General features: G+C 40.6%; 2 protein-coding genes across 2 annotated transcripts; one reads left to right on the top strand and one right to left on the bottom strand.

Annotated features, from left to right (window-relative positions):
• Nucleotides 1–3,735: 3,735 nt before the first annotated feature.
• LOC146715291 (TRAF-interacting protein with FHA domain-containing protein A-like) lies at nucleotides 3,736–4,912 on the bottom strand. The gene is made up of 2 exons (XM_085451687.1): nucleotides 4,747–4,912; nucleotides 3,736–4,606 (listed from the first exon to the last, which is right to left on the bottom strand). The coding sequence occupies exon 2, from the start codon at nucleotides 4,567–4,569 to the stop codon at nucleotides 3,964–3,966; it is 606 nt and encodes a 201-aa protein (XP_085307813.1). The 5' UTR covers nucleotides 4,570–4,606; nucleotides 4,747–4,912; the 3' UTR covers nucleotides 3,736–3,963.
• A 1,382-nt stretch (nucleotides 4,913–6,294) lies between these two features.
• LOC146715290 (RNA-binding protein 4.1-like) lies at nucleotides 6,295–8,897 on the top strand. Its single transcript, XM_085451686.1, has 4 exons — nucleotides 6,295–6,409; nucleotides 6,861–7,279; nucleotides 7,392–8,021; nucleotides 8,348–8,897. The coding sequence occupies exons 2-3, from the start codon at nucleotides 6,871–6,873 to the stop codon at nucleotides 7,997–7,999; spliced, it is 1,017 nt and encodes a 338-aa protein (XP_085307812.1). The 5' UTR covers nucleotides 6,295–6,409; nucleotides 6,861–6,870; the 3' UTR covers nucleotides 8,000–8,021; nucleotides 8,348–8,897.
• The last annotated feature ends 2,619 nt before the right edge of the window (nucleotides 8,898–11,516 follow it).

Genomic DNA, 11,516 nt, shown 5'->3' with positions numbered 1-11,516 from the left:
GTTTTTAATTATCTTTTTTTAAGTTGCATAAATTCAACTGCTCCTAAGCAGCCAATCACATGGTAGCGACTCAATGCATTTACGCATGTAGAACTGGTTAACACAGCCTGCTAGCATGGGTTGTTCTGATCTACTGGGATTTAAAACAAAACCTTTTTCCAGGCAACTATCTCTAGGGTGTAAGACATTAAAAAAACAAAAAAAAAACAAAAACCCAGTTCTTTGTATTATAAATAAATATTTTTGTTGGTGTCCAGTGTCAGACGAGAATTAAAGTATGCAGAAGAGAATCTCTGAATTCTCAACATGTTGAACTATAAAGCAGATGGGCCACAGTAGCAGAAGACCACACCAGGGGTCATAACAGGAAGCTCGGGCTGCATTTTGCACAGGCTCACCAAAGTATGACGATAAAAGACTGGAAAAATGTTGGCTAGTCTGATAATTCTTAATTTCTGCTGTAACCAAATATTGGTGTAAACATCATGAAAGTGTGGATCCACCCTGCCTCATGTCAAAGGTTCATGCTGCTTCTGATGCTGCGAGCATGTGGAGAATATTTCTTGGCACACTTTGGGCCCTTGAGTACCAAGTGAGAATTGCTTATATGCCACAGCTGCCCAAGTATTGTTGACCATCCATTTATGGTAGTAGCCATCTTCTGATGGCTGCTTGTAGCAGGATAACATTTCATGCCTCAAAGCTCAGATTATCTCAAACTGGTTTCTTGAACGTGACAGTGAGTTTGCTGTGCTCCAGTGGTTGTCAGTCATCAGGTCTCAGTCTATAAGGACACCGTTGGAATGTGGTGGAACCGGATTTTTACAGCATACATTTGCAGCAACTGTGTGATGCTATCGGTATGTCAATATGGACCAAAATGTCTGAATCTATGCCATAAAGAATTATGGTTCTGAAGGCAAAACTCATACTAGTAAGGTATATCTAATAAATTGTCAGATGACTATATATTTATGCCAAATCACAACAGCGGTTGCCTCAAGGAGCTTTATATTGTAAGGTCTACAATAACATGGAGAAAACCCCAACAATCAAACAACCACTTAGTGACGGTGGGAAGGAAAAACTTTCCCTTTAACAGGAAGAAATCTCCAGCAGAACCAGACTCAGGGACGGGGGCCATCTGAGATGTCTGGCTGGAGATGAGGAGAGGAAGAACTTTATAAAAAAGGAAAGTTTTAAGCCTAATCTTAAAAGTAGAGAGGGTATCTTCCCCTGAATCTAAACTGAGAGTTGGTTTCACAGAAAAGGGATCTTAAACCAGAAGGCTCTTCCTTCAATTTTACTTTTAAATATCCCAGGAACCACAAGAACCCAGCTATGTGACAGCAATGTGTTCTTTCGGGGCGTTATTATGAGATCTTTAAATGTCACATATCATTAATTACAAGTGGTTGATTGATTTGAGCACAAAGCATCTATAAAAGTCAGACTTCAGCATATAAACTGACTTAGACTGATGCTGCTTTGGTTTCAGGCCGAGTGCAAAAGTGTAGTTTTTGAGCTACAAAGTGTTATCTTCACCAGAGGGGTGTGGAACTGCCTGCAGCATTAAAACATACAGTCATCACATACTCCCTCCCCAAAAACCTAAAGCACAATGAGTCAGTGTGATTTTATTTGCACAATTCCACAGCTGTGCTTATTCAGCACTCACTAACATGATGTTATTTGTGAGAAACCAGCAACATGATGTTATTCATTTGTGAGAAACCAGACAGTTAAAGCAGAGGAGTGTTGAATCCAGGTTTTAAACAGATGTTTCCACTGAGTGAGGGGCAGAATGCATAGATGGATACTATAGTTGCCTAATCAATGAACAGTGAAACTGGAAGTGAGTTCATTGGATCTGCTAAAGAGCGAAGTATCATTTCCTCTAGTCCCTAAGTCACTTTCCCCTAAATCAAACAAATACTTGGAAATCGTGTGCGCTCATCCAAGAAGAATTTTTTTTTTAATACTTAGATTTTGAATTGTTATTTCTTTACTTGTTATTCTTTATCTTCAGTCTTTTGTAGTGGACATCAAGTCTTATTTGATCACAGAATTATATTTTGTCTCATTTTTATGTGGATTTATGGCAAAGTTAAATTTTTAGTTTATTTCACGTGAATTACAACAGATCAATGAAACATATTGGAATACTGAAAACTGGTTAGGTCATGTCACCAGTGGCACTTCCATGATCATAGCTGGTATGACAGAGTGCTGAGTGAAGCATTTTCCTCAAACTGTTGAAGGGGGACAGACATTAGAGCTGGAAGGTGAAAGTTCAGGCCAGGGTTTGAGGAACTTGAAAGGGGCAGAATAACAACACCCAAAGTCCATTATGGAAGCTAAGGCTTTGAAGTTGTGGGATTTGGTTTCTTAGTTGCCATACAGGACACCAGCCAATGAAGGGAATCGTCTTTCCATGACAGCACTGTTTGAGAGAGTTCTCACCTCCCAGAGGACGTTCTTTCAGAGATATCAAGATCGTTACTTTGATGGGCTGCCTAATCTTGAAGAATCTGCCTCGATTCATAGCTACAACCAGAAACCTGTAAATTCAGATCTGAGGTTATCCACATACACAATGTTTTCATGCCTAATGCTATCTTCGTAGTTGAGGACATCCCTCTGGTTTGTGTGCTCTGACCTTTACGTTTCTCTGAAACTTGGATGCATCTTTTCTGTTTGACATAATTAGAGGACCAGCTGTCTTGGTAGTTGTGGGCAGATTTTTTCCTGTTTTCATGTTTCATGGTGAAAAACCATTTTCACCATTTCTGAATAATTTGAACTCACTTGATAAAGACAGGAGAGATACAGTTAAATGTACTTTTAGAACAGTAATTAAATAAATCAACAGGGGGAAGAAGAAATCTATTCATTCTGCTCAACTGATTTCTCCTGACAGTATATAGGACTCGTATAGATTGCATAAATGATGTTTTAAGTAGTGGTCTCACACAATTACGTCCTCCACAGAGCACAAAAATACATTGCTAGATATCATTTAGAGTATGTGAAACTCGTACAACTACCGCCTGCATGGCAGCGACAGTGACCACATTCCAGACTAGGAATGCCTTTTTTCAACTCTATAAATGTGTGTTGTAGTGGCGGCACTCCGTCTCTATTTCACTCTTCTGTTCCACCTTTAGGAGTCAGTCCGGCAACATGCATTTGAAACGCGAGCTAGTCCAGGTACTTTTCTTGCAAAAAATATGTTTATTGAAACTTTTAATTTACATGGCAAGACTCGTTCAAAAACTGTGTTGCCTCCAGCTTATCCGACTCCCCAACTACGTAATTACAGTGTGCCGGAAGCCCAAAATACTAAAAAGCGCATTAGAATGTTGCACTTCTATATTCTATACATTTAACAAACAGTATTTTAAAATCAACTAGAATTATATTCTTAACATCAAACATGTATATTTCTCCTCTAATCATTTTACCAGTACCAATAAAATTAACCTTTAATTGGCTCTTACATGTGTTGTTTCTAGAATAGTGCTGTGTTTTCCCCTAAGCTGCCATGGTTGTGTGGAGATCTCATATTTCTACAGGCTTGAAAGGTTACCGCTTCATCTCAATGATTTCTAGAAAAACCTGTTTCTGTCTTCAATGCAAAGCCACACTTTTTTCATTCTTTGATTAATGATTGCCTTAGAGTAAAGGGTTCCACCAAAAAACAAAAACAAAATAATCAACATGCAGACAACTGTATTCCAGATAAACTGTTTATTTCTCAGTCATAACTTTCAAACTTTGCACTTTAACAGTATTTGCAAAATTAACAATGCAGCTTATGTAGACAGGATACGAAAAGGGTGCAAAATATTGATTTCACATATACAAAGAGGGATTTCTTGTCTAATGTAATAAATGCACTGAGCATTAAGTCGAGTAAATAACAACAAAAAAAGTCACACGTGAATAAGCAGTAATGGTTGGTTATGAATAACAAGGGAGAGTCTCATCACTCTCCTGGGGGCCAAAGGAGCTATCTTTGGGTGACAAACTAATCCTACTATCTGAGCATGTCTCCATGACTGGAGGAAGAGACATGGATGTCTGCTCCTTCCAGAGAGACGTGGATGTCTCTCTGGAAGGAGGTACTGCCAGCACCTCAAACTCTACCTCAAAGTTGGCCATGGCCTCACCAGACTCGCGGATGATCAGGATCTCATACTCTCCGAACCGGATCAGAGCTTTGTCTGGCAGATCCATTCTCTCCAGGTATCCCAGCGCTGAGGTGTTCACAGACAGTTTCCCCCTCTGGCTCAGATTCTGGATGATAAACAGCATCTCTGAGCTCTGGGGAATGTGGTAGGCGTAGAGCGCCAGCTGCTTACGGGACACCCGGGGATCAAGCAGGACGTAGGCACAGGCCTGGTCGTCACGGCCCAGCCTGAGAGGGTCATCGGCAGCATGTCTTCTTCTGGTCCCCAGAGGAAGCCGATCATAAAAGTCGTTACAGCTCTGCTGAGGATGGTAAAGCTTGATTTGGAGGCAAGTCAGGAGGTCCTCCTCCGTCTCCATCGTCATAGACACATTCATTGTGAAACAATAACTCCAGATGAAAAAAAGAAGACAGCTGATAGTTAAAGAAAGGACAAAAAATAAAAACCAAACAACAAAATTAGTCATACAGTGAAAATAGACCATCTTATCTGTAAAGCAGGGTTAAATCGTATTGCATATAATCAACAAACATTGTTTTTTTAGATGCCTTACCTGAATGTGAAACTTTCTTAATTAAAGAACGAGGTTTTTATTCCATTCACGGGACAGAAAGAAACTGAGTTAGAAGAATCTAACGGTGCTACTGCTGCGAAAACAGGAAGACTGATTGCTGCGCTTTGCAAGCTGTTGCCTTTTATTCAGCCAGTTTTCCTGTTGGTCCAACAGTGTTGCTTTCAAGTGCAAATCCGGAAATTTTACTTTCAGGTTGAATTAAATTTTGTGAATGCAACATAAAAGAAAGAAAAATACAAATTTTCATTCAAAAGCTGAAAAACATAGCATCCAAGAATTAGACACTACAATACACAGTACAGTTATTAAAGTAAAAGTATGTCCACTGTTAAATCAGGAGACTGGACAGTAATGGCGTTACGCAGATCTGAAATATTTATGTATGTTTGATTGCGAAGTCAATGCAAACAGTTTGCCACGTGAAATTAAAGAAAATGAAACAAAATGCTAATAAGAAAAATACCAATTCAACATAATTCACCGAAGTCTTTGTTACAATTTACATTCTTTTCCGCTGGTTTGCTGTACTGTGCGATTTTTAACGCGAGCACCTGAATGTAGCATTACAACACTGAAAATTCCATGATGACGCAACCCGGAGTAGACAGAAACGCTTTTAAAACTTCATTTGGAGCCGTGTATTATGATTATTTACAATACTTTTTATGTAAACAAAGCAGAGAAATAAAATACAGACATGCAAACATACAGAAGAAACAATTAGATGTGAAACAGAGGACATTAATGATGTTTTGTAAAAAAAATAAAAAATAAAAAAAGTAAATGAACCAAAAAAACAACAACATTTTTTTACAAGAGGATTGATCAACTAGTGATAATTTTTATGTTTTGCATATCTCGGCAGTCTTAACAAATTACTTATAGGGTTTTTTCAGAAGCAACAATGTTTTAAAATACAAAATGAGATGTGTTTCTTTAAACGCAGTATAACAGGGTAATCTGTTAAGGAATGTAATTTTATGTATGTCAAAATTTAGCTACTTATTTCAGAATGAAAAGTCGCTCTTCATTACTGGGGTGGCTGGGGTTAGTGAAAAATAATAATAATGTCATCAGAAGTGTCACAACCAGTTACTGTAAACAGACTCAACTAAAGACACTGCTTCCCACCCTGCGGTATTTACAACTATAACGGGAAGAAGCAACCTCGTAAAATAGACCGTTACACATTAACCAAGTACGTTTAAAACGTACTTAACTCTCTTTTCTTCACCATATAAATGTAGTTCTGAAATGTTACTGGTTAATAAATACGAAACGGGGTGACTTACAAAACATGGACAAAAGTGTACCGTAAGATAATGTAGGGTATTTATAACAAAGCACAGTGCTATAGCTAGTTTTTTTTATATTGTTATTATTTTTATTAGACATGCAAAGTAGAAAAATAGATATATTGTAGACTACTGGGTGTATAATATGTAACATTTAATGCGGATAAAAGTTGTAAAGTTGTAAAATTGTTGTTTTACCCGAAGACTTTAGATTACTGCGCACGCCCGGGCGGAGGGGGCGGTGCAGCTGGCTTTTTGTATGCCACAGGCAAGACACAACCGGAAGTTAGCAAAAGGAAACCTCTCGAAGGGGACTTCAATTCCTTTTTGTGAGCGCCGACTAAAAGGTAATGAAAATAGAAAATTTACGTCTTTATATAAATGCACTTGTGTGGCGCATAGGTATGTGTGGAGTACCCTGTTAACCTCGGTTCCTTTGTTCGCCCGCTAGCCTCGTTGCGCGAGAATATCGACTGCGCTGCTTTGTCTGTTAGCGTGGCTAACCGGGGCTAACAGGCTACACGAGCGGCGTTTAAACTCTGCTCATTTGTTCTTTTTGTAGACATATACAGATATGAAAGAAACGATTTATTGATAATAATGATTTAAAGTTGTTAAATTGTTGGTACTTGTGCCGCCGTGAACGACTCTAGGTTTTTACTATGCGCGGGCCTGTTAACAACGCTGCTGTTTTTATAGACTCAGAAAGGGTCAAACGTACTCTTCAATAGTATGTACTAAAAAAATTGTAACTATATGTTTTTCTCTCTCTTAACACTCTGCATTATCTCGAAACAGATTTGTAATCATGGTGAAGATTTTCGTGGGAAATCTGCCCAGAGCGACAAACGAGGATGAGATCAAGGCACTCTTTACCGAGTATGGCACTGTGACAGAATGTGCCATCATCAAAAACTTTGCCTTCGTCCACATGGACGACCGCAAGGCTGCCACCAAAGCCATCAAGAATCTGCACCTCTACAAGCTGCATGGCACGCCAATCAACGTGGAGGCCAGTCACGGAAAGAACCAGGGCTCAGTCAAACTGCATGTAGCAAATGTAGAGAAAGGATCTGATGATGAGCTGCGTGCTTTGTTCGAGGAGTACGGCACGGTCACAGAGTGTGCTGTTGTTAAGAATTTTGCTTTTGTACACATGTCCAACTCTGACGAGGCCATGGATGCCATCAAGGGACTGGACAACACAGAATTTCAAGGTAAGAGAGATTACCAACATTTATAAGGAGGTCAAGAAGAAACCTTAAAGTGTTGCCTTATTATAAACCAGCCCACATAACCTGTGTTTTTACTTTTTATTTTTTAATGTAGGCAAACGCATCCATGTCCAGATTTCCAAGAGTCGTCCCAGACATGAAGAACGGGATGATTACCCCCCTCCTCCCCCAGACAGGGGTGGCTATTGGCCCCCACGCTATCCAGGAGAGTGGCCCGAGCCTCCTCCACCTGGCTACATGAGGGGTCGTCTTAGCCACATACCCCCAGGTTACCCTGCCCCTCCTCTGCCTCCCCCTCCCCCTAGACGAGCAGTTTATCCAGATCGCCCTTACGATGCTGAGAGGGACAGATATGGCGTGGTAGATTACTATGAGAAGTATCGAGCCCGTCCGTATGGCATGGCCACCTACGACGACCAGCGTCCCGGCGTGCCTCCTCCTCCCCCTCCCCCGTCAGCCGTCGTCCGAGACCGTCTTCCGAACTCGTCGCTCGACCCATATGAGCGTCGGCCCCTTCCTCCACCTCCTCCGTCCTCATACTACGCCCGAGATCGAAGTCCGCTTAGGAGACCGCCTACCACACCAGTGCCCCCTGCCAGTAACGGCTACTCCTATGATCGCTCTGCATACGGAGTTCCACGTGCAAGGGACCCCTACGCAGATCGGCTGCCTCCGCCACCGCCTGCACGCTACGCTTATTAAGCAAGGGCGGCGCATTTTGAAGGTGAGGATAGGTCTGAGGTAGACTGGTGTTGCTCTTTCCTAAAACAGCGTTCCTGTAACGGCAGAGGCAGCCGGGGATTTGAAAAGCATGCGTACAAGGTGCTGTTCCACAAGTAAATTCGTTGGTAATGCACGTCGATCCATTTAACATGGCTTTTCAGATAACAAAATAGTACTAAGTGTGTTATAATACGACAAAGATGCACTGTTGAGGATGGAATCTCTGAATTTCGGGAAAAACAAGTCGAATTAGAAATTAACCTGGAACAACGTCCTGTATTCAAGAGTTGCAGATCGTTCATTTCTGTCATTTGCTCTTTTTTTCAGGATTGTCGTCCGACTGCGTCGCCGCTCGGCGCCTCCTGATGCACGTGACTCTATCCTCTCCCTGTCAGTGGCTGAGCGCGTAACGTTCCCCTGCGATGCTGACAGGAGGAACCGAATAGCCGACGTCCACGTCTCTTTCTGTTTTTATTACTTTGAGGCAATTTTTACACTCGTATTTTTCCTCCTGGTTGTTTTAATATGTAATTGTGCTGTAGTACTTTTACTGCTTGCCGTCTGGAGTAGGTGTTTATTTTTTATTTTATTTTTTTTGTACTTTTTCGTTTGAGTAATACTGATGTTGTTTGTGACCTTAGAGAAGCTGAATGAGTTCAGCAACAGTTTCTAGGCGATACTTGTGACTGTAGATTTAACTGAACTTAACTTTGTTTGGTATAAAATCTAATCTGCACGTTGACTCCATCATGTAAAACTTTTACACCGCACAACAAACCGCTGTGAAAAACTTAAACTGCTCAAATGTAGGAGTTCGATGCATGCAGGAAGTAACTGTTAACTTACAGAAAATAAATGTCAATCGGAAGCCTCCTCAGAGCGTTTATATGTGCATTGTCAAACACTTCTAATTAACCTGATTCAAATATTGTTGTAGGGTCACCGGAAATATCATTATTTTAAAAGTTATCCGTTTGTTAGCGATGAAATACCGTGAGACAAGCTTGTTAAAATCGTCACGCTGATTAAAAAAAACACGCCCAAACTTTCCTCACTGGTCTTGTCTGAAATGCTGCAGCTTTTATTCCTCAGCAGGGCGTCTGACGTCTTTCCTCAGTGCCAAAGTTGAAGGCAAGTAAAGAAAAGCTAGCGAGCTAGCGCTCTCTAAACCTACTGAACCCACACTGGTTTTGATAGGTGAGACTGGTTTACCTTGAGTCATATTGGGGAGGGGGAGGGGGGTAATACCTCAACAACTTCTGGACACCTTCGCAGTGAAAAGGTAAGTGACAGGTTACTGGATTGGAAAGAATGCTGATGTAGTGCTGAAACACATTCCACATTTGTATGATTCTTTTAGGTGAATTATTACTTTCATTCAATACTTTTTTTGTAGTAGCCAGAAAAAAGTTGGGGATTTCTTTAGGCTCTTTATGCCAAAAAAGTCCTGAAAGTACCAAAGGTAGATACAGGGAACATGAATAAGAGAAAACCATCAGGTGTGGTCAGTTATTTAGTGATGGAATGATCCACTCTTACGCATCTTTTGGGGAAAAACATCATCATGCTGGAAAATCTTACACAAATGTCTTAAGCTAGATTGAACAGGTGAAGGAAAGTTGAGAACAAACGTTAACTCAGTTTGGTTTTGTGGAGTCTGTTAAGGCCCTTGTGCTTCTCTGAAGGTTAAATGAACTTCCACTGTCATCTGTGGTTTCTATAGCTATCCGGTGTGTGTAATAGTTTCACCACTTTGTGAAAACCTGGCATGTGAGTGTAATTGTTGGTTAGTACGCCTGCTTCGGTGTAGACCACAGGCGTTGAACTCCAGGCCTTGAGGGCGGCAGATTTAAATGGCTAAATTACCTCTTCAAAATGTCAGGTATGTTGACCCAAGATGTTATCTAAAATCTGCAGGACACTGGCCCTCGAGGCCTGGAGTTCGACACCCATGGTGTAGACCGTTTAGGGCAGGGGTCTCAAACTCCAGGCCTCGAGGGCCAGTATCCTGCTTGTTTGTGAGATATCCCTGCACTACCTGCTGTTGATTACCTGGATCAGGTGTGCTTTGCCAATAAGAAGCTACAAGGGCTGGTTAGTTTGAAAAGAAGCAGGATCGTGGCCCTCGAGGTCTGGAGTTCGACACCTGTGGTTTAGGGATTCGTAACCCACTTCCACTTAGGTAGTATGGATCAGCACTCAGTATATCTCACCCTCCACTCCAATGAGTAAACAGTGCTAGTGTGGATTTGGGCCATGGGCCGGCAGTTGAAAGAACGGGTCATTTTTAAGTAATCAGACATCTGTCACATTCTCTAATGTTGAATCACAGCATGGAGAAGAACTCGACTGTCGTCTGCCTGTCTGCAGTTTGCTAATGATGATAGGGACAAGTGAGAGAGCAGCTGGGGCAGGGGGTAGTGGGGTTAAATAAGAACAGTGGTGCTTTGGTTTGTGTCATTCCATCGCTCATAGATGGCTAATACTGGATCACTTATTTATTTGGGTTCTCTCTTATCTATTTTAGGGAAATCTGAGGTTCAGAGGTGTTAGCTAGTCTGCAAAACTGTCCGGCTGTTCTTTATGTACACTGTACAGACTGTGAGCGGTACGCTTTGCTGCTGACAGATTGGATGCCAGCTGTAGGGTTTCAAATGCATCTGAATTTTAAAAAAATGATGGCAGCTTTTAGGGAAAGTCGAGGTCTTTTTAAAATTGGAAATTTGAATAATTTATTTTTACAGTTTTTTCTTTTTGATTGAATGAATGTGAAGGATTTACCACAGAACACTACATTTGGACTTGAAGATGTGATATTTCTATATATGATAAATATAGATTTTAAACCCTTGTAAACATGAAGTTGGTTAAGTGTGTGGGAATTTCACAGTAATAATTTCTTTAATGTATTGTTAGTTTTTGGATTTTTGCAAATATCAATAAAATATTTAAAAACAACAACATGGACTCTGTTAACTTACATGCTGTGTGTCTAGTTACTTGGCTGGTTGCCATTTGAGTCACTGTTTTCACTGCATTGTTTTAGTTCTGTTTGCTACTGCACATTGGCCCTGTCCAAATTTATTTGTCTTCAAACACGTGCACAAGAAGCAATTTCTTAACATCCTGGTTTTTAACTGGACAGTAGCAGAGCTATGATACCTCATGGGAAGAGCTCTTTGCTCAATTTTATATGGGAAAGTAAATCTAACATAGATTTTATACTACAAAACTAAATTCAGGCTTTTTGTCATGGAATGGGGAAACACTTTTTTTCTGTCCCATAACCAAAATCAGTTAAAAATAAGGATTTCAATTTTGCTATAAAAAATTACACTTTAGGACAGTTTGTGTACATTAATTCCTACTTTTGATATAAATAAGTGCACAACTAACTTCATGTGGCAGGATTGGGTGTAAATTGATCCGTTTAAAAAGTTGTTTCACTATGCCAGCAAACCTTAGTGGGTGATGTTTGCTGTCAGGACAAGGCTTT

The sequence above is a fragment of the Copadichromis virginalis genome, linkage group LG3 (genome assembly GCF_057382275.1).
Source record: "Copadichromis virginalis isolate Kocher_CV1m ecotype Utaka linkage group LG3, C_Virginalis_male_GT1.1, whole genome shotgun sequence".
Taxonomy (NCBI): domain Eukaryota; kingdom Metazoa; phylum Chordata; class Actinopteri; order Cichliformes; family Cichlidae; genus Copadichromis; species Copadichromis virginalis.
This window is presented reverse-complemented; position numbering and strand designations above follow the sequence as displayed.